The sequence below is a fragment of the Psammomys obesus genome, unplaced genomic scaffold, assembly GCF_907164565.1.
Source record: "Psammomys obesus unplaced genomic scaffold, mPsaObe1.curated_primary_1811, whole genome shotgun sequence".
In the NCBI taxonomy this organism is placed as follows: Eukaryota; Metazoa; Chordata; class Mammalia; order Rodentia; family Muridae; genus Psammomys; species Psammomys obesus.
In genome coordinates, this window is record NW_026590405.1 from 5,939,643 (window position 1) to 5,966,100 (window position 26,458).

Here is a 26,458-nt window from a genome sequence, read left to right on the forward strand (position 1 = left end):
AAGCAAAGCAAAGCAAAGCAAAGCAAAGCAAAGCAAAGCAAAGCAAAAAAACATTTGCTTTGGGGTTAAGAGCACTTGACTGTTCTTCCAGAGGTCCCTAGTTTGTTTCCCAGCAAACCTCATGGTGGCTCACAACCATCTGTAATGGTATCTGCTTCCTTCTTCTGGTGTGCATGAAGACAGAGCACTCAAAAGCATAAAACACATGAATAAATAAATCTTTTTTAAAAACCCATTAGCACTGAACCTCATAGGAAACTCTGTACGTGTTCTTCTGGAAAGTGCTAGGCCTGCGGGTATCTGAGGGTGCGTTTTCGTTATTAGATGGCCGTGAGCCGTTTGGGCCTGGGAGCAGAACACTATAGTTAAGAAGCGAGGTGCCCCACCCTGAGGAGGACCCTGTACTGAAGGTCCGTCCTGGCTATTTCAGGATGTGCTAGAGACTTGCGCCTGCCCGCCCACTCCAACTCCCACCCCCGCTACTTGAGCAGCATGAGGGGAATGGCCTCTGCCGCTAGCGCCTCATCCCAGGCGCAAACATGGAGGCAAGCGAGCACGGTCTGACCCTTTTGAAACGGGCTGTTTTCTCTCAGGTGTCTGGTCAGAGGGGACACAGGGTCTAATACACCTGCCTACAGTCCTCATGAGCAGCATACCTTGTTGGAGGCGTCGATGAACTTGACGCCTTTGTAGGTGATGGACAGGATGATGGTGGGGACCTTCTTCATGTGCTCTGTAGACTTCTGTAAGAGGCATGGGGTGGGCTGAGAATGCAGCTCTGGGCTCCCAGCCCTTCCCGCTCCTCCACGGTGTGGTAGGCCATCTGCCACCTCCCCATGGTCTCCCATTATTGCCACGTTATATGTATACTGTTTTGCCCAAGTACATGTCAGCACACCGTGTGCCTGCCAGGGATCCATGGAGGCAAACAGAGGGCATCTGATTCTCCTGAACTGGAGTTAACAGCTGGTTGTGAGCTGCCACTGTGGGTGGCGAGAACTGAACCCTGGTCCTCTGGGAGGGCAGCCAGTGCTCCTAACTGCTGAGCCATCTCTCCAGCCACCTTACCCGCATTTTGGCACAGGCATCTTGGGTGGATTCTGTCCCTCGCAGATCTCTGATCAGCATGGAGCCCAGATACTGTGGAGAGGGAAGGGGATGAGTTTAGGGACACGAGCTGTCATAGAGGATGACCTAGCCAACGTGGGACCACCTTTTCTCCTGCCCCGATGGACAGCCCCTGAGACACTCTCAGGCCAGTGTCCTTCCCCACTCAGCACAGTGGAGGTTGGCCTGTGTGTTCTGGGGCTCGCCTTGTGAACAGTCAGAGGGATTGCAGAGGCTCAGGAAAGGAGGGGTCGGGGGAGGCTGGCCACCTTGGGAGGGCAGGAGTGACTCACATTGGCCTCATAGCCACAGGATTCAAAGATGAGCTTTTCTGGCTGGTGCTGCCAACTCTGCACAGGGGCATAGGGGGCAGCCAGGCTGGGCGGACGGAGGGTCAGCTTGGTCTCGCTGGGCTCCTCCTGTAGAACACACACAGCTGGACCCTGATCGCCTGCTCCAGGGAGCTCACAACTCAGTGCGGCTCTATCCAAAGAGTGGGGAAGCCAGTGACCCCCGCAAGGGCAGGGGCCAGGTGAGGAGGGCAGGGCAAAGGAGTACCGGGCAGCACTGGGGCCAAGGGAGGTGCTCTCAGAGTAGCACAGCCAGGAAGAGCTCTGGCATCCGAGACAGGCGCATGGACATAGCAGCGTGCAGGGAACACAGCTGAGGGTACCATTCCGCATAAGAAAATAGGCTGAAGCCATGGAGCAAGTCCTGGGCTTCCTCAGGTCCTTGGCAAAGGATGCCTTTTTAATGGACCCTCTACTAGCAGCTGGGGTGGGGGGTGGCTACCACAGTTCAGGCAGGAGATACAGTCTCAGAAAATGTCATAGGCTCTGCTTCCACCATGCGCGGTCTCCACAGAGAACTGAGTGACTGCACACTGTTCTCCAGGTCCGTAAAATTCACGGCTGTACTGTGGGAAGGAGGGGACAGGAGGGGACAAGGAGCTGCCTAGAGGCCTGGATGTGTGCGGGTGTCAGAGCAAGTGGGGGTGAGGCATCGCTCTCCCAGAAGGGAAGCGACATCTGCCAGGCTGCGGTTCAGAAGGCAACCTGCAGCAAGTGGCAGAGCCAGAGCTTGGCAAGGAAGGAGGACAAACGGGCAAATGCTTGATGAATCTGGGCCGAAAGGCTGAACCCAGAATGCAAGGTGGCATTGTCCTGGTGGGGCACAGTGAGGCATGAAAGTCGCTGGGTCTACAGGTGGAGGACAGCAGCAGGGCACAGCTGACCTGCGGTTCTGCGGGGTTGGGGGACAAGAGGACAGGAGCTGAGAAAGCTGCAGAGAGGAAGTTCTGGGGATCAAGACAGGTGAGGGAATGGGATGGCTGTTGGTATGAGCAAGGGCCTGCAGGGCTAGACCACAAGACCATGCCACAGGACAACTCCAGATTGAAAGGAAGGAAAGTGGAGGTGTGAGGAGGGGCTGCTCTCAAGGCTCCCGGAGGCCTTAGGCTCACCTAGCCGTGGGTAAGGGCTGAAGAGAGCAGGCAGAGCTGCCTCCTGACAGCAATGGCAGCCCACCGCTGGCCCCTGGCACCGACGGCGGCCCTCAGCGGACCCCTGCACGCTCTGACCCTCCTGCTCACCTGGGCTCTGAAGCGCTCTGCTCGAGAAGCTGCCCCAGGGTCGTGCAGGCTGTCATGACGCCTCCTGCCTGTGTCTGCCGAGGGCAGCAGCAGGTCTGCCGACCGCCCTGTACAGGAATCATTCTGGCTCAGCGGGGATGATGTCTGGGAGATTAAATCCTGGCACTGTTGGGCAAGAGACTGGTGAAATTTCCAGGCTGGCAGTGTCAGGCTGCCCCGGGTGGCATGCAGAGGCAGGAGCTAAGGGGTGAACAGCGAGGAGGCAGCACACAGGTCGCATGCTAGCCAAAAGCCTGTGTGGATGAGGCGGCTCGGCCTTGCCTTGTCCAAAGAGGAAGCAGTCCTCCTAGAAGCCAAGCCGCCCCACGGCCCGTCCTGCAGAGGCCACATAAGCCTGTGCTGCAGAGAGGAACGGGCAGGAGGGCAGAGGCCACCCCCACACTCTTCACAAGTGAAACTGCCACACGCCGCCCCATCAGCAAAGCAGAGGGAACTCCTGTCAGAAGCCCCAGAGCAGCTCCTCCAAGCAGAAAACTGGTCCCCAAGGCCCCGAGAGCTGAGGTACCGTATGTGGTTCCAGCCCTGGCTTGTCTCGGCTTCCTCATGTGAAAAGCAGCAGGCTCATGAGGCCGCTGCCCAGCACAGAAGCACATGCCGCCCACAGAGTTCAAGAGCTCCCAAGGAGTAGCCATAGGCTGGCTGTCAAGGACTGGCTGGTCTGAGGAAGCCCCGGCTCTGAGGTCTGTAAAGCGGCAGGGCCTCTAACTGCTGCTGTCCCAGGATTTATAGCTCTGAGGCAGGCACTTAGGTGTGCCTGTCTGGCCTGACCAGGGTTCCCCAGTGCTGTCTCAGACACACACTGGAGCCCTGGAAAGGTCTCTTCAGTGATTATGCACAGAGCTGAGTCTATGCCCTAGATGTGGTCCCAGCCTGGAGCTGGACCCCTTAATTTCCCTTCCACAGGGGAAGTGGTCCTTCACTAGCAGCCAGCTTGGGCTACACACAAGAGGCATCAGCTCCGTGAAGGACAGAAACCACTCTCCTGTGCATGAGGCCGGTGGGAGAGGGCGGGGACTGTTGCCTGCTACCCCGAGAGTCATGCTGCTACCAGGACTAACACACGAAGTGCACTCACGGACCCTCCCTGCCCCTTGAACTCACTCTTAGCTGGGAGAACCGTGGGGGCTTCTGGGGTGGCTCCTCATAGGGCCTGTCTGCAAGGGAGGCGATGATGCGCTTGCGGTGGCCCAGGAGGTGAACCTTCAGGACCTGGCAGAGAGGCAGAGGGGAGGTCAGCGGGGGCTCGGGCCTTGGCGCCTCCCGCCCCGGCCTCTCCCGCGACACTCACGTTGACAAGCTCCAGCTCCCAGAGGTTCTTCACAGTGTCGATGGAGCTGTAGCCACTGGACAGGAAGGAGTGCACGTAGTCCTGCAGGCCCAGAGAGTCCAGCCAGGACGCCACCGAGGGCGGGCTGAGCCCGTCATAGCCAAGAGCCTTCACCTGTGGTACGGGGAGGCAGAAATGGTGCCTCTGAGTCACAGACCGAGAACCTGGGGATGGAGGGCTGTCCTGAGCACAGGCCATCTCTGGTCTAGGAGGCACAGGCTGCTGAGTCTGGGAAGAGGGGCTAGTGGCTGAGCAAGACGGAGAAGAGGGTGACAGAGTGCTTCTCTCTGACTCTAAGGGGCCATAGACTTGTGGGACAAGAATATAGTCTGTGCCTATGAAGCAGTCACTTCCTGAGCTCTGGGTCAAAGGACCAAGGGGACAGTGGCCGAAAAGATGGACTGGCATGGCCCGGGCCCAGGCCGGGTGGTCACCTTGGGCAGGGAGCGCGCAGCCTGGAGCAGCTTCCTCCGGTGCTGTGGGTCACTGATGCCAATCTCCCTCAGGTCCTGCTCTTCCATCACATTAGACCCCTGAGACAAAGAAGAAGACATCAGGCTCCTCCTACACTGAAGCCTGAGGTCTGTCAGATCAGCCTGCCCCAGTACCAAACTTCCTCCATCACAGCCACTAAGTGAAGGTAGAAGGCCGGGTGGGCCCTAGACAGTGGCCAGTGTAAGCTGTAGGCAAACCTGCCCACACCGCCCATGCCCAGAGCACATGGAGCTGCCTAGGCCAGGAGGGGGCTGCCCTGCCAGCCCTGTGCATCTTCGGGGGGGGGGGAGCAGGCTCTATGTTCCCTACAGACACCTCAGTCAGCCGCAGTGAAGCTTGGGTAGACAAATGCCAACAGGCAGGTGCCCTGGGGAGGCAGGGGTCCAAGCTAAGCCTTCATTCTCACCAACCTCCGCTATCCAACAGGGCAGCCAGGGGTGGAGAAGCTGCACAGCTGGTTCTGCTGGGTACTGAGTCCTGACAGGGACGGTGGGGGACAGCGGTAGCCACATGCCTGCTTCCCAAGGGCTACCCCACCTCACACTCACAAGAGTGTTCAAATTTCTGTTAACATTGGTCATACAGATGGGACAATGGAGGCACCTGGCCATCAGAATTTTCCAGAACTTACATATGTAGTGGCAGAGCTTAGCTCTCAAACCAAGCAGTGTGACTCCACAGTTGCAGCCCACGAGGATGTCCCATTCTAACAGCCATGAGAAGTTTTTGTGGTTTTTGTTTTGTTTTTCAGACAGGTTTCTCTCATTGTGTAGTTCCGGCCTGGAACCCACAGAGCTCTTCCTGCCAAGTGTAGGGAATAAAGGCCTGTGCCGCCACGTCCGGCAGAGTTGATTTTATGTGGTCAAAGCTTATCTTAAACTCTGCTCTTCCTTCTTCCACCTCCCTGTGAAGGGGTTACAGGTGTGCAGCCAGCCCTGTGCTGGGATTTCATGGAGGTTGAAGCCAGAGCCTTATGCATGGTAGGCGAACACTGCCCAATGACCCACACCCCAGCTCTCAGTGTAAAGCGTAAAAAGAAATCCAGGGGTTTCCCTGCCCCCTCTGCCACAGCACCTCTTCTTGAGTCAACTGCTGTCATTTCCCGGAGGTTGGCGTTGGGGGAGGTGATACACATGCCAGCCTGTTTCACCTTGACACCCAGAGCACACTGTTGTCAACACAGCTCCTTACTGCTTCCCGTTAGCCAGGCCAGGTCACCTATGCAGATTATACCCAGATGCTGCCACCAGAACCTCCAGGCATCACGCCGGCTGGGCCGCAGCGGCAGAAGGGACAACTTGCTTAGAGGGCGTGTGGATCTGTCTCAGCAGCGCTGTGCAGCAACAGTCAGCTCGTGCCTACTGTTTCAGGGACGCCATTCTCAGCAGACTAGAGCTTTGGGGCCCAGGGAAGGCTGATGTCCTCTCGTTTTGCTTCAGCGTCTGTGCAGGAGTTCCTGCATAGATGTGCCATGCTCTGCACGCCTTGCACACAAACCCTCCTGGTTACAGGAGCGCTCTCCCAGGCCTTCCCAGCTGGGCAACTGTGTTCTCCAGCGAGGAAACAGACTTTTCTCTGTGCAGGCTAGTTCAGCTACCTCTCCTTGGCTGCGGAACACACCCCTTGCCCACCGCCCACACAGCATGGGGCCAGCTTCTAGGTCACCTCACACCATTTCAGCAGTTGCTCTGGACAGCTGCCCTCTCAGCTGTCTCGATGCCCTTGTTAGCTTTATCTAAGCCCTTTCTTTCCACACCTGAAAGCACCCGGCTCTCTCAGGGCGTAGGTGAGGGCGATGGCCAGCTTCTTTGTGGGTTCAGGCGAGCCCACAGAGGGCAAGGGCTGGGCAGAGGAACCAGAGTTAGACTGAGAATGAGGTTGCCTCTGCCACTGAAAACAGCACCAGTCATGGGCTGTATGTCACAGGTCTCGGCCCTCTGTGCTCTAATGTCAGCGGGGCCTAGTGTAGAGCCCATCTAAGCCTCACATGCCTTCACAAAGGGGTAAAAGACACATTTTGGAGACCAAGGCGGCCGGGCTACTGCCCGTGTGAACTAGTTCTTGAGCTGCCAGCCTGGCTGAGAGGCCTGGGGAGGGGCAGCGACACCAGGGGCTGCAGGAGAGGGTGCAGTGGGGACTGTAGACCTCATCTAGAACTGCCCTTGAGGGCTGGAGAGAAGGCCCAGAGGATAAGAGCACTGCCTGTTCTTCCAAAAGTCCCGAGTTCAATTCCCAGCAACACATGGAGGTCTGCTGCCCTCTTCTGGTGTGCAGGTGTACATGCAGACAGAATATTGTATACATAGAAAATAAACAAAACCTTTAGTGGGAAAAAACTGCCCTTGGAGAGCATGGAGGAAGACCTGAGCTCTCCAGCAAGCCCATTTGAGGCAGGGAGCTCCCGGCTGCACACAGCAGGTAGGAAAGGTTGTCTTCCACCATTTCCCTGAATCCAGAAGAACATGGCAAGAGGCACAGCTGTCGCATGGGCAGCAGCCAGCGCCAGGCCCTGGACTACAGTGTGGCCTCCCCGCTGTCCCTGCCTTCTCTGGTTGTGACATCTGTGGGAAGGAATATTCCAGACAGGAGAGACGCCAAAGGGAAGGAGATGCAACCTGGATGAGCAATAACTACTTTGCTTTCCAGCCTTTTGGCTACGATCAACTGCAGATGAGACTCGGGAGCAGGTTACATAAGGAGGGAGGAGGGAGCTGAGAGCCCACTCATCAGAGGGCTGACCTGTGAAGCTGCTGATTCCCAGAACTGAGTGTCAGCTTTCATTAGAGAGCCCTACAGCAAGACCACAGCAGGGAGTGCCCCTCCTCGCTGCCTCTGTCTCTGGGTGTGGTTGTGCTCGGGAATCCTGCCTTCTCCACATTAGGAAAATGTACACAGGTTTACTGCACAATATTCTGAAAGTGAAGGGAACACAAAGTGATTGTGAAGGGTCACCTGTTCACCCAGCCCCTGGGGAGTGGACACCAGCATTTTTCTTTTCCTTTGCTTTTGGTTTTAACCCAGGGTACCTTGTTCTGAGTTAATTTTTGTTGCTGTTTTTTTGTTTTGTTCTGTTTTTGAGATGGGATCTCACTATGTCTCAGGGATCGGCCTGAACGCTATGTAGATCAGGCTGACCTGGATCCACCTGCTTCTGCCTCCACAGGGCTGGAATTAAAGAAGTGCGCCGCCAGGCCTGATGATTTGTTTCAAAAGTAAAACGAGGGCTGGCAGGCTATCTGAGAGTAAAGATGCTTGCTGGCAAGCCTGACAGCTGACTCAATTCCCGGGACCATATGGTAGATGGAAAAAACCCAACTTCCTAGAGTTGTTCTTTGACTTGTGTGTGGGTGTGCACACACACAAACTGACACAGACATACACAGAGTCACACACAGACATGGGGGCCATGCAGGGTAGTAGCAACTTTAAGCTGGTTGTGGTGGCTCGCACCTGTGACCCAGCACTCACGAGGCTGAGGTAGAATACTGTGAGGTCCAGCTCAGCCTAAGCTGGGAGACCCTACCTCACACAAGCTGGGCATAGAGGTGCACACCTGTAATCCTAACAGAGGTAGGAGGATCAGGAGTTCAAGGCTAGCCTGGGCCACATATTTGCAGTATAGGTTTGCCATCTGTCTTCTGACACCGGATGGCAAAAGTGGCTTAGCCCTGCAGATGGCACTGTTGTGCGGGAGACTTGCACCTCCCTGCTGCCTCTCAGCCCCGAGAGGTGACCGCTGCTCTCCAGCTTCCGTGACAACGGCATGCTCACTCCAGAGCTTGTGGGAATGCACGGGAGCATGAAGGGCACTGGTAAACAAGTTCTCCTGCCCAAAGCTTCTGGGAAGGACCCAGAGAGCACGGTGTCCTCACCTAGCTCTTTGCCACTGAACAGAACGGGCTTTTCTCTTGCGCTTTCTACTTCACTGTGACCATACCTGCCTCCCCATGCAGGTGACATGAGCCCCGGGCCACAGGCCAGGCTGCAGAGCAGACAGAGATGTTCCTGCAATTCCCTCACCAGCCTTTTGGAGGACGAATGGGTGGAACCCAAATCCTGAGCACCCTCAGGTGGCCAAGCTCAAGGGACCGTCAGTGCCTCAGGTGCCCAAGAAATTTAGCTTTCAAAAGACAAGGCTGACACAGTCCAGAAGGCAGGACACAGGCTTCCCTGAGAAACCTCCTACCTCTGCCTCAGTTCCACCACTCCCCCAGCTCTGGGCCCTCTGTCAATGGGACAGAGAATTCCAGCCGGCAGCTGGCTCACAGAGTGTGTGCAGACAGGCCGCTGAGGCTGGAGGGAGGCTGGCTGCTGCAGCTCTGCTCAGGTTGGCTGTGGTCCTCGGACCAGCCACAGACAAAGGTAAACAGGAGGGGAGTGGAGGACGGGGCCATCAGGGAGCAGGAGGTCCAGGACCCCACAGGTTGAACAGAGGCTTATGGGGCTGAAGGAGGACAAGCCTGGGAGCAGGACAGGGCACCTTAGGAGCTGGGGATTTTGTCTGATGGAAGCTAGGAAGGAGGGGGCTCCTGGCTGTACTGAAAGCCAGTCACTTGTCAGCCTTCTCTATGACCAACAACTGCAGCAGCAGACAGGAACCCAGCGGAGAAAGAAACCAATAGGGAGCAGGAGGCCTCCCACCTGCAGCATAAGCAGCAGCTTCCTTTCTATCCCATCCACTATCAGCCAACCTGGAGCTACTTTCCCACATCCCTGACACTGCCTTCCACCACCCCTGGAGGCCACGGTGTACCTGGACTCAGGCCTTCTGCCCCGGGGAAATCACAGGGCAGAGGCCCTTTAACCCAGGGCTCAGAGACATCAGGGCGCCTCCTCAAATGGTTTGCAGGGCTCCAGGGTCAGGTCCAGCTCACCCTCTTGTTAAGCAGGTCCTGTTCTCAAGCCACCATCCTGTCCTACTGCCAAAAGTCTCTGCCTGTCACCTGCTTTTCCTTTTGACTCATAAACACAGATCCAAGGTTGGAGCTGGTGCCCCTGCTGCAACGGCTCAGCCCTCTGGCCCTCCACTGCGCCACCTGTGATCCTGGGCCATACTGTTCTGGGTCATGGGTACAGCACAGCATGGTAAAGCGTGGCTCCTGTGGCATCTAGAGCCTCTACTCAGGCCTTACTTAGCACATGCTTGCTCCATCATGCACCTGCTTCCTGAACTTGTATCTTTAGCTGGACCACAGGTCCCTTCCGACACACACACAGGGTTTGCTCTTCGGACTTCACTGTTATTCACAGCAGAAGACAGAGAAAATCATCACGCTCACAAAATAAAGATGAAGCTGCCAAGTTCAGCACGGCCATGTCTCGGCACTCCTCGTACCTCCCGTGCGCAGAGCACTGGGGGTCACGTATTCCTGTGTGCCTCCCCGACAGCCCCACGCGAACATTTCCCTACATCAGGCGATCTTTCACTATATGACTTTCCACATCTGTCACGACCCTCTGGCCTCAGGGCCGCCGTCATTTATGCCACAGCTGTTCCACGAGGCTGTCAGAGAGTGGCCCAGCATGCTTGGAGGGGTACAGGTGTGCCAGCCACCAAAGCCCTCCTTCTGAGTTGGCCAAATGCATTTATTTGCTCCTTACTCCCAAGAAAGCCCATTCCTGCAGACATGGTCTGTGGTGAAGATGAATGGACCATGCAGCTTGAGTCAGTGTGGGGGCTGCTGGCTGGCAGGCAGCCACACCCTTGTCTGGTTTCCTGGTGCTAGGGTTGGGCACCCCATCAGGACCCATTAGCACAGGGGGAGCATGGTAGCCCTCATAGCCTTGGCTTAGCCCTTCCTTTCTGCCTATAGGCAAGAGTGTGTGGAAGACTTTCAGGGTACAAGGTCTGCTTGCCCGGATCCATCATAACATTACTGTGGGGACAGTCAGGGTTAAGAGCGCCGAGCCCAGACAACAAAGGATCTGTGTGGCCACAGAAGTCTTCAGGTGTGTGTCTAGAGAGCGTGAATGTTCTGTGTGGCCTCACAGGTGAACCCAAGAGCAGCACACAGAAGGCTCAAGGACCCAGGGTGAACAGTAGCATGAAGGCAGCCCGGGCACTGGGTCCCATCACTAAAAACATCAGTAAAGCGCCTCAGCCATGCAGAGCTCCACAGCAGCACTTTGTCTGTGAACATGTGTCCAGATGTTCCCAACACATCTGGATCCGGGCTTCCTGGGGCTACTCTGCATCTGGTAGAGTCTCCAGGGACTCTCAGGGCCAGGGGGAACATTCGCAGTCTTCGTGAAGACTCTGTGAACTGTGAAGCACACAGCTGCACCAGGCGCACGCCCCTGAGTGAGTGTGTCAGGAACGGGAACTCCCCCCTGGTAAAATCATGCTTAAGCCCACCTGGCGGTTCACATGCACTGCCCAGGATGCTGTGCTGGCCACTCAGGCTCCTGAGGCAACATACTCAAGGCAGGTGTGCTCACTCACCTCTGGTGCACGCCTCTGAGGGCAGACTAAAGAGGCCCTGGGGGAAGCAAGCTGAGGGCACCAGGCTGGAGGACCGTTCTCGCAGACTCTGCTCGTTAATATGGGCATCTGGCTCAGGGCCATGCTTGCCCAAAAATGTCAGCTGGCTGCTCTCTGGTCTGGGCCTCAAGGAGGCTCAGGGAGCGCTGAGGCTGCTCAAGCCCTCTCCATGTTTAGCAGAGCTGCCCGTCCTTCCCACTGACTGAGCCCACCTCCTTCCTAGTTCGTGGTCTGCTCCTAAAGAGCATGGTGAGTCAGAAAGAAGGCTCAAGGGACCATGATCATACCCAATATAGCTTAATTTTTAGAAAGGAAAAACAAACTGCTATTTTAAAACTGTAGGCATTTTTAAAATCTGAAAAAGAACAGCCCCAAACCTGGACAAGAGAGGGCAGCTTGTTGCAGTTGCCTGGGGACACAAAGGCTTGGTTAAGGCACTCTCCTGTGGGTCTTCCTGTAAGCCACAAGCAGGACCCCCCTGAAGACAGCAAACCCTGTGCCCTCAGAATCAACTCACTCATCCCACCGAGACAGCGGGTAGGCTGGGACTCGGTGCCAGCTCTACAAACATGGCCCCTCACAGGAGGTGCAGGGCAAGTGGGCACAAGTGAGAGAGTTCTGCTTCAAGGGAACAGTTTGAAACGCCCCGGGGTTTAGAAGAGGAGGGGGCTAGGCCTCGGAAGTTGGAAGGAGCAGCACAGAGGGGTTTGCTCGCTTACCGAGATGTGCAGCGTATGAATGGTCCTGCTACACCCCCAAATGAGAGAACGGGCGACACAGTGGTCCGAGGAGGACCTCTTGCCTTGTAACTTGTGCACATTTTCATTCGGCCAATCACCAGCAGTGTGATGCTGAGCAAAGCACTTAACCTCTGTATCCCACTGCCGGCACGTGGGAAACAGTGGCTGCTGTGCTACCTCAGGCCTGCTCCTGAGCATGCCTGGAATGACCCACGAGGACACAATGGGCAAGGCTTCTAGGAGACAGATGCCTGGGACCACTGGCTTCTAAGCCCAGGGTCTAAGCTGAGTCCCTATTCCCCAGGGAGCAGAGCAGAGGTTCTTATTTGTCCTTTGACCCCTATGTTCTGTGAGTGCAGAATGAACCTCAGAAAAGCAACCAAACCAACACTGGGCCGTTCCCTTGCCAGCTGGGGCCAGGCACACAGAAGCCCTGGCCTCCATCACACTTGGGAAGGAAGGTGCCTTTGCTACCATGACAACAGCAAAGTTCTGAAAGAGCGGGGAACTCCTGGCATCCAGCCGGCATGGGACACAGAGTGCTGGAGGGGCACCCGGCAGCCCCGTCCACCAGAGCTGCTGGGGACTGGCTCCACATGCTGGCCAGGGTGCCACAGTGTACAGTGCAGCAGCATCCAGTCTAAGGAGCAGGGCTGGGGCAAGGCTCCGAGTCAGGGGTCCTCCCGAGAGTGCTCACCTGAACGGTATCTGTGGCACAGGGAGTGGGGCCAGGAGTGCCTGCAGAGTTGGCATCAGGCACTCAGCTGACTTCCTGGTACCCACGTCCCTCGGCTGGCTCTCCCCTGGGCCAGGTCCGTGAGGGAGGCCAGTGTCCAGCAAGCAGCACCAGTGCTGGCCAGCAGAGGGCCTGAGGCACTTACCAGGAAGCGGACATCATCAAAGCCATTCAGCAGCAACTTGCTCTCATACTGCTGCAGGCCAATGGACTCCAGCCACTCCCCGACGCTCTGCTCCAGCGTTCGAGAACCTGACGAGAGAGGAATCGGCAGACGCTTGAAAAGGGAAAACCCATTAAGGCGGTAGCAGCGGCACTCAGAGGAAGCCAGATGGCACTGCCACATCATAGTCATCACCATGGAGTAGCCAGACTATGTACAGAGAGCAAGAGCAGGCACGCCGCTTCTCTGCCGGCAGCGTGCACGAGCCAGCCTGGTGGCTGCTGCCCTCACACCCCACAGAATGAGCTGTCCGGGGCCGGGCCGAGGCTGCACATGCACAGTCTTGCCCCAGGGCCGGGGGAGCCAACCCCCAGTGGTCTCCGGGTCAACTCCTCACAAGCGTCCACACAGAGGCATCGAAGGAAGCCTGTCCCCACGGGCCCTAGAGGGGGACAACTGGAGCTCCTAAGTGGCCACCAGCCTGGCTGCTCCTCTGATCCATGCAACTTCTGGAGCTGCTGCGGGGCTGTGGAGGGGCTAGTTCTGCGACCGTGCAGCACAGGCCGGTCAGGAGTGAGGGCGAGTCTTCATGCAGCTGGGGGGCACGGGCACACAGTGAGGGCTCCGGGGAGGAAGCGGCGGCGGCTGTTCACAGGGACCCAGCACATGCAACGCAAGCAGCACACAGCGCGGCAGGGGGAGAGAAGGGACTTTTACTTGTTTTCCCCCAGCAGTCCCGGAATAAGCAAACCATGGCCCCAGCTGTCTGTGCTCCCGGCTCAGGACAGCCGGGGGCTGGGTGAGCAGATGGGCTGGAGTGTGGGGCCCGGGCTCAGGTGTGGCTCTGCTGGGTCAGTGGCATGGTCTCCTACTGGACTGCGTGGCTGGCCAGCGGGGTGCCTCCTGTACCAAGGCGCTGCCTTCCTGGCCCGGGTTGGCTTCCAGGAGCATGGTGTTCATTCTCCCTGTCTTCAGAGGTGGTTCCTGTGACCTGCCTGCCTGCTGAAGGGACAGCAGTTGGGCTGTTCGGTTCTTGGTCAAAGAAGACAAAAGCCAAGCAGAAGGAAAAGAGGAAGCGCCTGTCCGTCGGCGCCGGCAGCTTGCCTATTCACGGTGCGCTGCGCTCCGGCCGGGCAGCACACAGCTTTCTTCCCAGGCTCTCTGGCCCACGGTCTCTCCAGATGCACAGGCAGGAGGAGAGCCTGCTCACCGTGCTCTACGGCCAGGGCAGGACCGTGGCAGTGCAGGGAAGACAAAAGTTCAGTCCTTCCCGGTGGCCCTCAGGTGGTCTCAGCCAGGTGCCCACCTTACTTCCTTGGTTCTTGTAGCAAGAACAGGTAAGAGGAGGGTAAGGAAGGGGAAGAGAAGAGAGGTGCAAGGCAGAGAGAGAAAAAGCCCCTACAGGGGCATCACCTCCCAGGGAGTCTTCTGTGACACGGTGGAAGCCATCCTGCCGTCACTGGCGGGCTCTGCCCTTCAAGGCAGGGCAATGCCAACTTGCTTGTCCGAGGGACCCTGCTGACCAACTGTGGCAGCCTCCAGTCCTCTCCTGTCCCCCGAAGAACAGATGGTGGGTGGTGACCGGGAGTCTCTGGATGCAGGCTGTAGCAGTGCTCCAAAACGCCAGGTCCGGGGGCTCCCAGACTTGCCCTTGAATGGGAGGTCGGCTCCAGGAAACTACGCAGCAGGCTCCTGAATGCTCATGAGCTTGTGTAGCCTGGCTGCTGATTCATTCCTGCTTGTAATCCCAGCGCTGGACAGCTGTGGTCCAGCCTGCTGCCGGTGGATGCGCGCGCTCACGGAGCCGCAGCGGAATGCTTTGTCTAAAGGCTCTGTGGCTCCACGCTGCTGGCTGCCGGCTGCCAGCGCCACAGTCCTTGCTCACTCTCGTGTCTGGCCCTCCCCTTCCTCCCCTCCCACCCTTCCCCCTTCCATGCTCAGGAAAATACATCAGGGATCGGACACTGGAACAGAAGCTGCTGCTGCTGGGGGAGGCAGAGCAAGAGGGCAGGTTTCCTGGGAGCGATGCAGGCAAGGCAGACACAGACACCAAGGGGCCGGCAGCAGCATCTCCAGCTCGGGGGCTGGAAACCTCTTGGAGGGCACAGATGAATCGTGCCCGTAACTTGGGCTGGCAGTTCCAAGAAAAGCCAGGGGAAGGAACCAAAGGGCAACACAGTCCACAGCTCAGTGACCCCCGATTGCTACTTCAGGAAACACTGTCCTATTCAGCACAGAGACAGCAAACCACGGCGACTGCCCCTGGTGTGCCTTAGATGAGCACACAGGCCCAGGGAGAAGCGGAGCCCGAGGGCAGGACACTCAGCAACGGCCAGCCCAGGGGACACCTGACCAACTGCAAGTGCAGCCAGGGAGGGACAGCGAAGGCCACAGACACACAGGCTCCACACATCCCCCGTAAACATGCGGAGGCACCTGCTGTCTCGGTAGGTCATGTACGGGCATCGTGTCCTGAGAGCCCAGGCCCCAGGAGACCACCCTCAGCAGCTGCTCCACAGGGACGGTAGAGTGCAGGCAGAGGAGAGCCTTCCGACAGAGGCCTCTGCTCAGAGGCTCCAGGGCGGTCAGGGGGATGGGTGCCTGGTGGTTGGCAGAGGCACGAAGCAGCTGTGAGACTTGTTTCTGGGGATCTGGGGATCTAGCCCCAGTGCTGCGGTCCTGCCCTTCGGGAGAGAACCCTGAGCACAGTCGGGCATTCCGAGCAGCTGCTGCCAGGGGCTGAGCCTCCTCCTTGACCCTCTGACAGCTGACCCCTACACACTCTGATGCTGACTACTCAAAATGCACTCTGCTTTGGCCCGAGCCAGCCTGTCCAGGCTTCTGAGCAGGCAGTGGTGCAGTCCCCATTACCCTGGGCCTCCTTCCATGTCATGGCACACATCTCTGCTGCCCTGGTTGTCCCTAAGCTACGGTGTAGAAGGTGGCTCAGCAAAGTGAGCATGCACACAAGACCAGGTGCTGGGGTCAGGACAGCCAGAGTGTAGAGAAGGCCTCTTGCCACCCCATGGTGGGAGAGAGGGCAAGGCTCTCCCCAGGAGGGCTGACTAGATCCAGACGGAGTGGTCTGCTGACTCCAGCCTCCTGGCATATGATGGTGGCTTAGGCTCCTGATCCTAAGACACGGTACAGGAGAGCAGAAGGTAGCCACCCTAAGCTCAAAGCTCTCGGTGCCCACTTTGAACGTGGCACGGGTCTGTCACAAACACATGTTCTCTATGAAGACCCAACCCTTGGAAACACCTGTGCAGGCCAGAGGAGCACCAGAGCAGCCGCCACTGGGCAGAGCAGAAGCAGTGGTCTGGAGAGGGAGCCATGGGGTCTCAGCTGGGAAAGCTCCAGCAGTCATCCAAGATTGACAAGGATGGATCTGAGCTCAGACCCACAGCTAGGACCCAGAAACGGGGCCACAGGAAAGGAGGTGCCAGGAAGCAAGGCTGAATGCAGAGGGAGCCAAGGCAGGAGCAGGTGCCCTGTTCTCAGACAGGAATGGGTGGCTGCTGCAGGTGCTGGCCTCCTTTCACTCAGGAGCTTGTGAGGGCTCTCAGGTGGGAGCTTGGCGCTCAGTGATGAAACAAGTTTCCCTGAAGTCTGTATCTAGGACTGTGACTTGAACTCAGGGCAATGTCTCCAGAGGCCAGGCTCTGCTCAGCAAGGCTGCACACAGCACCCTCCTCCATCAGGCACCTTGGCAGGGCCACAAGGGAGGCTGCTGGGCCAGCATGGAAGGAGGTGGAACCCCACCCTGGGAGAGGGGGCACACTGATGAGGAAGGAAGGCTGGGCCTCCTCCTGGAAGCCATAGTTCTGGGGCTGGAATCAGGACTCTACAGGGGCCATGAGGCACTTTAAGGCCATGTCTCCCAAGAAGGAAATCGGGCACGATGGCCCATTTTACAAAAAAGGAAACCGAGTCAGACCACTCTAATGGCTTGGATGAAAAGACTGACCGAAACGGGGTTGATCTGGGTAATATCGGCAGATGGCTTAGGGAACTAGAACTCCCCCCACCCCGCTTCAGAAGGCCTCAACTTCACTCACAGAGAGGACACCTGTGTAGCCCCACACTCTCCTGCTGTAAACAAGGCAAACAAGGGGCGTGTTTCCATGGCCAGCTGGTGCCGGAGCCACCTTGGGAACTGAGGGCCGGTGTGGAAACGAGTCCAGTTTGCGCCACTCCGATGAACAATCATGATGAATGACTGACAACCACTCAACAGCACACCCCTTTCCTAATGAGCAGCCTCAGGTTCAACCCCCAGACTTCCCTCCAAAACGTAGTCCTTGCCCTGAAAGTACAGGCCCAGAGCAGCACGCGGCCTAGGTTGTCCACTTCTCCCACCAGCGAGTGTCTTGGAACAGAGGAGGACCCAAGGTTGCCAGAGGCAGAAAGGCCCCAGGATGGGGCCTAGTACAGTACCTGAGAGCTTGTGCTGTTCCTGAGAAAAGTCAATCCCTTCTCCGATCGAGCTCATGATTTTCTCAATCTGAAACAGAAGAATAGGAGAGGGGTCATCTTGGGGTCAGCGCTGCCAGCTCGAGGCCAGGGCCACCTGGCTGTCCTCCCTGGGTCTAACTCAGGAAGGGGTGGGGAGTCATTCTGCAGGACTCCAGAAGCTCTGCACCTGTCACTGCTCACCTTAGAACTTAGGTCCCTGAGAGGACAGTGACAGCTTTGCTCTTGCGTTATCCAAAAAGCGCCTGGAGCCACGCTTGGCAGACTGTGAGCACAGTACAGACGGGTGGTGGTCGCTACTGCCAGCCCTGAGGGGTGGGGGCAGGTAGACCACCTGCACAGAGGAGGCTCCTGAAGCTGGGGGGAGGAGACCCCTTTGCAGCTGGGAGGGCAGACGGAGCTTTGCGCTTAGTGGGCGGAAAGAGGGCGCCATCAGCATTGCCCTTCCTCTGGCCCACAGCAGAGACAGCTAGCCTCAAAGCATCCACATGCCTTTAGCTTGGGCCCTGGCATGGACCACCTGTCTCGGCACCTGGCTTTGGTTACGGTGGGCTGGAGCCAAGCTGCCCCATCTGCCCCTCGGTCCAGTATGTGTGGCCGGGGATAGGTCTAGACAGCCAGGCGGGGACTGCCTGTCCCCCTTCTTGGGCCGCAGTGATAATGAGCTCATTCACAGCTTCTTCCAAAGCCATGAAAAGAGGGACCTTTTGTACCAGGGCTTGGATGTTTTTTTCCCCTAAGTGCAAGTAAGGAGCCTGGGCCTGACAATCAGAAAAACAACTCCCAGCTGGCCTCCAGCTGGCACACAGGGCGCGCAGCTGACACCAGAAGAGCATAGGGTAAGTGCCCCACACTCCCCGAAGCCAGCTCAGCTGCAGAGCTCAGCCAGTGCACAGGGACACAAGAGAGGGCAGCAGCCGGGGCAGGGTGCCTCTGCTTGAGAAGTGGCTGCAGGCTGGTCTGCGCAGCGCCTGGCAGGAAACAGTCACCCCCGTGTGTGTGCCCCTTTCTTCAGCTCTGCTCATTTCAGGTGCTGCAGGACAAGGAGTGAGCCAGACAGGCAGGAAAGACCTGCCTCCTCTGAGGTACAGACTGGATGAGTGCGCCTCCCACGAAGGACTGTGTGGATTAACATCTACCATGCCCTCACAGCAGCTAGGGTGTGTGACACAGCTCTCGGTAGATGCTCAATCAGAGTCAGCTGGGCCCACCGAAGACTCCAGCTTACTAAAGCCTAAATTTGAAGCTCAAAAAGTATTTTTATGTGTCTGGTGTTTTGGCTGCAATTATGGCGAAGCGCCACAGATGTGCCTGGTGCCTGTGGAGGCCAGCAGAGGGCACAGCATCCCCCGGAACTGGAGTCACCGATGGTCATGAGCCACTCCATGGGTGCTGGCCATCACACCAAAGGTCCTCTGCCCGCAGCAGTGCCCTTAAATGTTGAACCATCTTCCAACCTACGCAAAAAATATCTTGACTTATGTTCTTTTGTTGTTTGTTTCTGAGACAGGATCTTACTGTGTAGCCTTGGCTGGCTTGGAACTCACTATAGAGACCAGACTGGCCTAGAATTCAGAGATCCTCCTGCCTCTACCTAACAATGCCTCTACCACTATGCCTGGTCCTCAAAGTATACTTTTTTTGTTTGGTTGTTGTTGGTCTTTTGAGACAGGGTTTCTGTGTGTGGCCTTGGCTGTCCTGGACTCGCTCTGTAGACCAGGCTGGCCTGGAACTCACAGAGATCCGCCTGCCTCTGCCTCCTGAGCGTGCCACTGCCCCTGGCTATACTTCTTTGCGTACATGTTACTAGTCAGACACTACAAAGGAGTGGTCAGAGAGCAGTGTCCGAGTGTTTGCCTCCCACTTCCCTGCTCTCCCAGCCTCTCAGGTCACACCTCAGAGACAGGCAAACACAAGAAGAGCCCCACCCTGCCACCACACACATTCCACGTATATTGCTTTCTCCACTAACCACCTTACGGGGCCTTTTCACAGTTCACGGTCCCCTGGCGCATCTATGGGTGTGTTCTCACTGCCAGAACTGGGTTCTGCTCCATGTGTGTCTTTAGACACATTTACAAGCACATGAATGGGTTGCTGAGGGCTTGGCACACACCACACGGCAGAGCTAGCAGCATGGTCTGGGGAGGTGGCTCAGTGGGTAGTGCTTGCCATGCAGGTGTGTGGCTTTCTGTGAGGATCCCCCAAACACACATGAAGACCGACGTGGCAGCTGCGTCTATAACCTGAGCACGGACTGTGAGATGGGAGGGAGAGGGAAGAGAACCCCTAAAGCCAGCTAGCTTTGCTGCAGTGGCAAACAGGAGACCCTGGGTTAAAGAAGGTGGAAGGTGAGGCCCTCCACGTTTGCAAGCGAGGCCTGCTGCTCTTACACGAGTGTACCCACCTGTACACCCACGTGTACGCGGGGGTGGGGTGGGGGTGCGGGGCCGGAGCCAGCAGAGGGTCACAGAATCCCTCTTCCCATCTGCAGCCAGTTCTGTTCCAGGCTGCCCAAAATGCTGCTCACCAACTCACAATGTCTACTCGTGACTTCTGTCTTTCCACAGACTTAGAGCTTCTCTGCAATCTGCCTCCTCCAGACCGCGCCCTCTCTCCCTGGAGAGGCTGACCTAGCCCAGGCCAGCCCAGCCCAGGATTCTTCAGGGCCAGTTCTCAAAACTTGTGTTTCCTGATCCTCAAAGCAGGGCAGAGAGCTGGTACTCAATAAATCCTGCTCCTCTGCCTTCCTCTTCCCTTTCTAGATATCTGTAGGAAGAGATAGGTGCTCAAGGTGGGGAGATTTTCCCTACACAGGGGAGAAGGGCCTGCATTCCTGAGATTCCCCAGAGGGCCATTTGACACGAGTGCTGCTGGTGCCCAGAACCACCCACATGTGCCTGGAGGCCAGCACAAGCCAGGATTTCCACAGCCTACCTATGCTGGTGGACACTGCCAGGAGGCTTTGCCCAAACATTTCACTGTTCTGCCAGCTGCCTCAGCCAGGTCAAGCTGAAGTGTCCAGTGTGCAGAGGACCCAAAGGACATTCCAGTCCTCTGCCAGCTTGTGGCCCAGGGAGGCAGAGGCAGCAGATCACAGTGAGTTCGAGGCCAGCCTGGTCTACATAGGGAGTTTCAGGACGGCCACAGGTACACAGAGAAACCCTGGCTTGGAAAACAAAAACTCAGAAACAATCCATTTCATCGGTATTCAGAGTGCTTCTGCTCAGATGGCTCCCCTACTGGGCTGTGTGACATGCGCTCCCCGACTGTACCAGAACAAACACTGGCTACGACTGCTCAGCGCTCCCAGCATCCTGGATGCCTGCAGCTGCACACGGGAGGTGGGCCCACCCAGCCGCTGCGGAATGGATGGAAAGCCTCCCCGGGTTCTGAGCAGTGTTGCGTGTGGCAGGAAGTGTGCGAGGTGCAGGCAGTTCCCTGGGCACCCTGGAGGCCAGGGCACTCCTGCTCTAGGCCTATGGGAAACTTCCTTTTTAGAAAACACTGTGTCCAGAGGCTCCCATTTGGAAGGGCGCAACCAAGACAACAGGTACCATTTCGGTGGGTGCCTAAAGCAGGGGCTCTATACGGAAGAAGGGAGCTGCCTTCCTCCTCCTGTTTCAGGTGATGTTTCTGGAGAGCTGCAGCGCTGACTTCTGGCATCTCTTACTCCTTCCTGTTGCCTGGGGAGCTGGCCCTGCAAACCTAGGATCCCCAGTGGTCAGATGCGTGCCTGTGTCCTCAGGGCTGTCCTATAGAGCCGGAGACAGCCGCCTCTGCCCCTCTACCCTGCACTTAAACTCACTCAGAAACCTGTCTGGCCACGCTGCTTTGGCAGCTTGAATGGTGTGTCCGAGTGCTGCTGAGATCCATCAAGGGGGAAGGCCAGTTTCAGAGCTTTAGATCTGACCCTGGTGTCCTCGTGACACTCAGGTCTGGGGGTTAGCTGTGACAACTGCTATTCAGTGCTCTCACCAGGACGGACACTGAAAACGTGCCTCCCTCTCATACAAAGGAGAAAGCAGAGAGGGTGGCCACGGTGGCGCTTCCGGGTATGTCTGGATTCTGTGGTGTTCCTCCCCTTGCTTCTACATCCTGCCCTGCGCTTCGCCAGTCTGGCAGAGCCTCAGCCCATGGTGGGGCAGGCACAGCGGCCCCCACCCAGGGAGGACTCTGAAGTGCCACTCCTTGGCAGATTCTTAAGTGCTCCAGCAGCCTCGCCTGCTCCTGGGCAGGACCTGACAGTGTTTTCTGGGGGTGCGAGGTGCTGAGGATCCACAACAGACTTTCAGCTCGCCAGAGGCTCACCCCGTCCTGTCATTTGTACACCCTGAAGATGCTGACAGCGACGCTCCCGATCAGGAGACACACGAGAAACTCCCGGTCTCTGTGCATCTGCTCCATGGCCTCTCAGAGGAGACAGATGCTCAGCCTTAAGTGGGCTTTGATTCTATCTCTGAAGAAGGGTCACTGGCCGAGGGCTACACTGTTTTTTTATTCCCCTTCCAGACTGAGTTGCATAAAGCTCCAGGAAAGACAAAGATGGATTGAAGTAAATTATTTGCCCTGGTTTTCTAATCTTGTCAAGGGCTTTTAGAAGAGGCCAGGATGGCGTGGAGAGGTAGTGGAGGGAGGGCGCTCAGTGGCGGGGAATAATGAAGACCTGCTGGTGGGCTGAGGGCTCTTCTCAGGCAGGCCAGACAGGCAGCTCCAGGAACAATGGCAATTCTCCTCAAAGCAGTTAGTCTCAGCTTAATTTGTCTCATCACAGGGGGCACGAAGACCGATACCATATTTGCTGTGGTAGCCCCCACTGCAGTTTCCTTTCCCTCTTTGCTTGCCTTTTCTTAACGTGCCCTTTCTTCCTGGCCAAGGGACAACAGAGCTGTTTCACCTCCAAAGTGCTTTGTCCTGCCCAACAAGAGCCTGCTCTCTGTGATGCTCCAGACAGAGGGGCAGCCTGGCAGAGAGGGAAGCCAAGCGTGCCCAGGCCTCGGCTGTGTCTCCCTACTGCTTGGGCTGCGGCTCTGGACTGCAGGTGCCGGCTCCTACAGCCTCGGAGTGCCTCCAATCCCACAGCCGCCAACTGGGTCCTTCCCCACCCAGGGGAGGCTTGTGATGGATAAGTTCTCTGCCAGTCTGACTGGATTTGGAATCACGTCAGACACACTTCTGGGCATTTCGGTGAGAATGTTTTCAGAGAGGTTTAAGTGAAAAGACGCCCCTGAATGTGGCCGGAGACACCCCATGGGCTGGGCTGGACTCAACAAGGAGAAAAGCGGCCTGAGCAGGAGCCTGTCTCCGTCTCCTGACTGGAGCGGTGTGGGGACCGCCGCCACCACGCTCGCCCTGCAGTGGCGGACTGCACCCTCCAACTGTAAGCCAAAGGGGCCTTTGATTCCCTAAGCTGCTTCCGGCACAGTACCAGGGAAGCATACTGGAAATATGTGGCTATGGCAGGGCATGATGGGGGAAGCCACGTGGGACAAGTAACCGTTGCCAAGTGGCCTCCTCCTGTCTGGACAGCCCCCTCTGAAAGCAGCCTTTGACTCAAAGTCCCAGGAAACTGCTGAAAGAGAGAAAAGCTGGGAGACCTAGATTCCAATTAACTTTATTATTGCTCGCCACATAACTCTGGGTGGTGTGCCAGGCACTGGCTTTGGAAAGTGGGACAGCTATCTAAAAGATTAATGGGACTTCACTTTTGGGTGCTGGTCCAGTTTGTGCTTCAGTGTTTGGCACATGTAGGAGGGGCACAAGACAAGTCACGCTGCCTGAGGTGGGGCACAGGCACCCACTGGCTGGGGACCCTGCTCCTGCTGTCACCTGCACTCTCCAGGCCTTCCTCAGTCCTGTTCTGTGTGTGCTGTGACTAAAGAGAGGCCGGAGAAGCAGCAGCAGCAACTCAGGCCTGGCCCCTGAGCGCTGAGGCCAGGGTAAGGGGGTGGGGCATTGATGGGGTGGGTATGGTGTCCGCCTGCCCCTCAGGCCTACAGGCAAACAGCTGCTTGTAGTATAGGTGGTCAGATCACAGCACGCGTACAACCAAGAGCCAGCGCTCCATCACATCCATCAACCTCCGAGGCCTCCTCAGCGCACCACCCCTAATTACTACTGCACAGGAAGAAGTTGGAGAAAGGAAGCTGACCAACCCCGAACCTTATTTTCCTACTAAAGCCTTCAGCTCACACACAAGGGCACACCCGGCACTGTGAAACATCTAACTGTTTAGATGAAGCAATAGATCAGGCAAACAACTGCCAAAGAAAATGCCGGAGGAGTAGGTGCCTGGGGAGGCTCTTGGTGGGGTTGGGTAGGACCTGCCTGGCAAGGGCAGGAGAGAACATTTTGGGATCACAGTAATCTTCTGTGTCCTAATGGAATTTGGGATTATACAACGTAGGTGTCTGTCAAAGCTTATGCAATGACATCTGCCATCTAAGCACGTCTTCGAGGATGTATCACCACCCCCGCTTTCCCGGCCAAACTCTAAACAAGTATTCAACTCCAGTTAATGACACAGCCTTTTAAGCTCAGGGAGGAAATGTACTTATGCCTGCAACTTACCCAGAGACACGCCAAAAATAACATGTCTTGCTAAATGGATGAAGGGGATAAGATGCTTAGCAGGCTGAGTGAAATGGCAACCACAGAGTCCAGCCTGAGTCCTGGGCACCAGCATTCTCTGTCCTGATCACTCAAGTTTCTGTAGTTTAAACTAGTACAAATATAGAATTCTGTGGAATAAAATCTGCAAAAAATGTTTCAGGAGCCAATCTTTTAGAAAATATCAAATTATATACCTAACAAGGGTTTGCTTTTTTTCTGTAAAGAACTCTGCTCAACGTGCCATAACCAAAGCCACGCCCAGAGGAGGCCGCACAGAAAAAGGTGTGGGAAGCTGTGTCCCCTCCCATCCTCCCCTGCACACAGCTCAGGCTGAGGGCTCCTCACAGCTTCTGTGCTGGGTGGTGTTGTCTCCGTTCTGGAACCAGGCAAATCCCAGGCCCTGCAGTTTGAAAACTCAACTACTGGAGCTCTCGAAGGAGGGGAACCTGGGAAGTGGGTCACGCCCACCACATGCCAGAGAGCTGATCCCTGCACCGGGAGTGACGTGAGCAGAAAAGGCAGCACACAGGAACACCTAGCCAGCAGAGCACAGCCATATATCCCTGACGGCCTGAAATCAACAGGCCCAGGGCCTCAAACACTCCCCCCCAAACTGAGCACAGAGGGACAGACCTCTAATCCCGGCAGAGGCAGAGACCGTCTGCAAAGTGGGTTCAGGATAGCCAAGGCTACACAGAGAAACTCTCTTGAAAAACAAAAACAAAAAAGTGTAAACATTCCTGCCATATGGAAGGAGCAAGACGCAGGTGTGGCCTGCTAAAATCTTGCTGGGCTAGCCTTCCCCTGCTTCAGCAGGCCGTGCTCCAGCCCTGCACACTCAGTTGCTAGCAGATCCAGGGACTGACCACTGGCACGGCCCTCTTCCTTCTCACAGCCCCCCAGAGACGTCCATGCTCCCAGAGCTTACACTCTATGGCTCTGACTGATTAGTATCCACTAACTTCCAGTGTCCAGCTTACTCTGGGCTAGTCTGTGCTCTGTGAAAGCTCAGGGCAGAATTTCAAATATGGCAGATGGATATCACTAAAGGCAGCAATCAGGTGTGGGAAGAGCAGACTTCAGGATAAAATCCTGAGTTCAAAATCTGTTCTCTCCATTCATGGGCAGAATCTTGGAGAAACCATCAACTTCTCCAAGCTTTAACACACTTCCAAAGGTGTGGAAATTCCTCAGGTGTGGGTCACTGTTATGGGCGATGACTCTTTTTCCCTTTTCTTGTTCCCCTGAGCTGGGTCACCAAGATTCTCCTTTTAGTTTGCCCAGTGCCAGGATTCAGGGCATGAACCAGAATGCCCCGCTATTTCCTTCCCTGAACTCCAGTTTCCTCAAAGGCTGCTGGGAAAGTCTAAACTGTTCTCTAAGCCTGAGAACAGCCTGTGCTTTTCCGAACAGTGTACATGAGGCTTGTGTTCTGGTGTAATTCCTAATGACATCACCCTAGAAGACAAGATTCTGTGGGTCCTCCCTCAGAGGTGGGTCTGTCTGCATTGTCTTGGGAGGCTTTGGCCTGGGCCTTCTCAGGCCGGAGCAGGAAGTTAGTCCTAAGGGGCTCCTTAGCCCAGTCCTTCGAAACATGGGCTGGAATGGAATCCTCACCTGGTTCCTGCTCTGTAGCCTACCTGACCAGATGCCATCCTTCTTGCCCTGGGAAACATCTGTAGTCTTCTGCAGTCTTCGGAAACTGCACATGCCAGGGGAGCTGTCCAACCCTCCCCCCCCATTCAGCGTACTGTGTTTAGAAAGGCTGCCGTGATGTACATTCATCCCATTCAAAAATAAACAGAATTCCACCTAAAAACAAGTTAAACGCCAGGTCCTTTAGAGATAAACCAGAGGGAAGGGCAGAACCTGTTCACAACGCCCTGTGAACAATAGCTTGCTTCCTGGACACAGCTGGGGGGCTTCTCCCTCAGGACATCCCTCCACCCTTGAGAGGGAGGGGCTTCCTGGCAAGAGCTCCGGGACAGCTCCAGCAGGGTAGAGGGGAGGATGGCAGGCTGCTGCGCACCTGACAGACTTGGTGCCCAGGAAACGGACGGGTCACGGGCCACAGTGCGCTGGAGTCTGCTGCGTAGCTCCTGGCCACTGTGAGCCCGTAAGTGTGTGGCCACCTTCGCCTCACTGACCTGCAGATTCGCTAACGTCACACCACGTCCCCACCAGCCACTGACAGGCCCTTGCAAGGCTCTCGGCCACAGCTTTCTGTGCAGCACCCACAGTGAGGGCTGTGCTCATCAAGAGAGCCGGGAATCTGTAAATGGTGCTCACATTCGTGGGTGAAAATAAGAAACCGGGGCAGGGGTTTGGGGCACACCCACCACCTCAGGGCTTGGGGGGTGAACAGGGGGTTTTAGGATCTGAGGCCAGCTTGGGCTATATCAAGATCATTTCTAACCTTGAGTAAGTAAATAAAGGAAATGCAGGGCTACGACCACAGTTAGCAGTAGAGTTACGTGTCTAGCACCTGTTCTCTCCAGCCCCATCCCTATCCCACAGGGAGGAAGAGAAAAAGAAAATGTAATTAAATATTCCAAAAGGGGGCTGGAGAGATGGCTCAGTGGTTAAGAGCACTGTCTGCTCTTCCAAATGGACCAGCGTTCAATTCCCAGCACCCACATGGCAGCTCACAACTGTCTGTACCACCAATTCCAA

General features: G+C 56.4%; 1 protein-coding gene across 13 annotated transcripts in view; it reads right to left on the reverse strand.

The window, feature by feature from the left end:
• Positions 1-26,458, reverse strand: part of Anks1a (ankyrin repeat and sterile alpha motif domain containing 1A) — a 152,839-nt gene that overhangs the window by 7,475 nt on the left and 118,906 nt on the right. For 8 of the 13 annotated variants that reach the window (XM_055606995.1, XM_055606985.1, XM_055606988.1 and 5 more), the window contains 9 exons: positions 17,138-17,204; positions 12,683-12,789; positions 4,520-4,618; positions 4,047-4,199; positions 3,860-3,967; positions 2,699-2,878; positions 1,401-1,526; positions 1,069-1,140; positions 657-743 (listed from right to left, as the gene is read on the reverse strand). In XM_055606995.1, the coding sequence (XP_055462970.1) occupies positions 657-743; positions 1,069-1,140; positions 1,401-1,526; positions 2,699-2,878; positions 3,860-3,967; positions 4,047-4,199; positions 4,520-4,618; positions 12,683-12,789; positions 17,138-17,204 (999 nt within the window). Of the gene's footprint in view, positions 1-656; positions 744-1,068; positions 1,141-1,400; positions 1,527-1,560; positions 2,024-2,698; positions 2,879-3,859; positions 3,968-4,046; positions 4,200-4,519; positions 4,619-12,682; positions 12,790-17,137; positions 17,205-26,458 lie in introns of those variants that run through there. The other 5 variants (XM_055606990.1, XM_055606986.1, XM_055606989.1 and 2 more) reach the window with 2 other exon arrangements.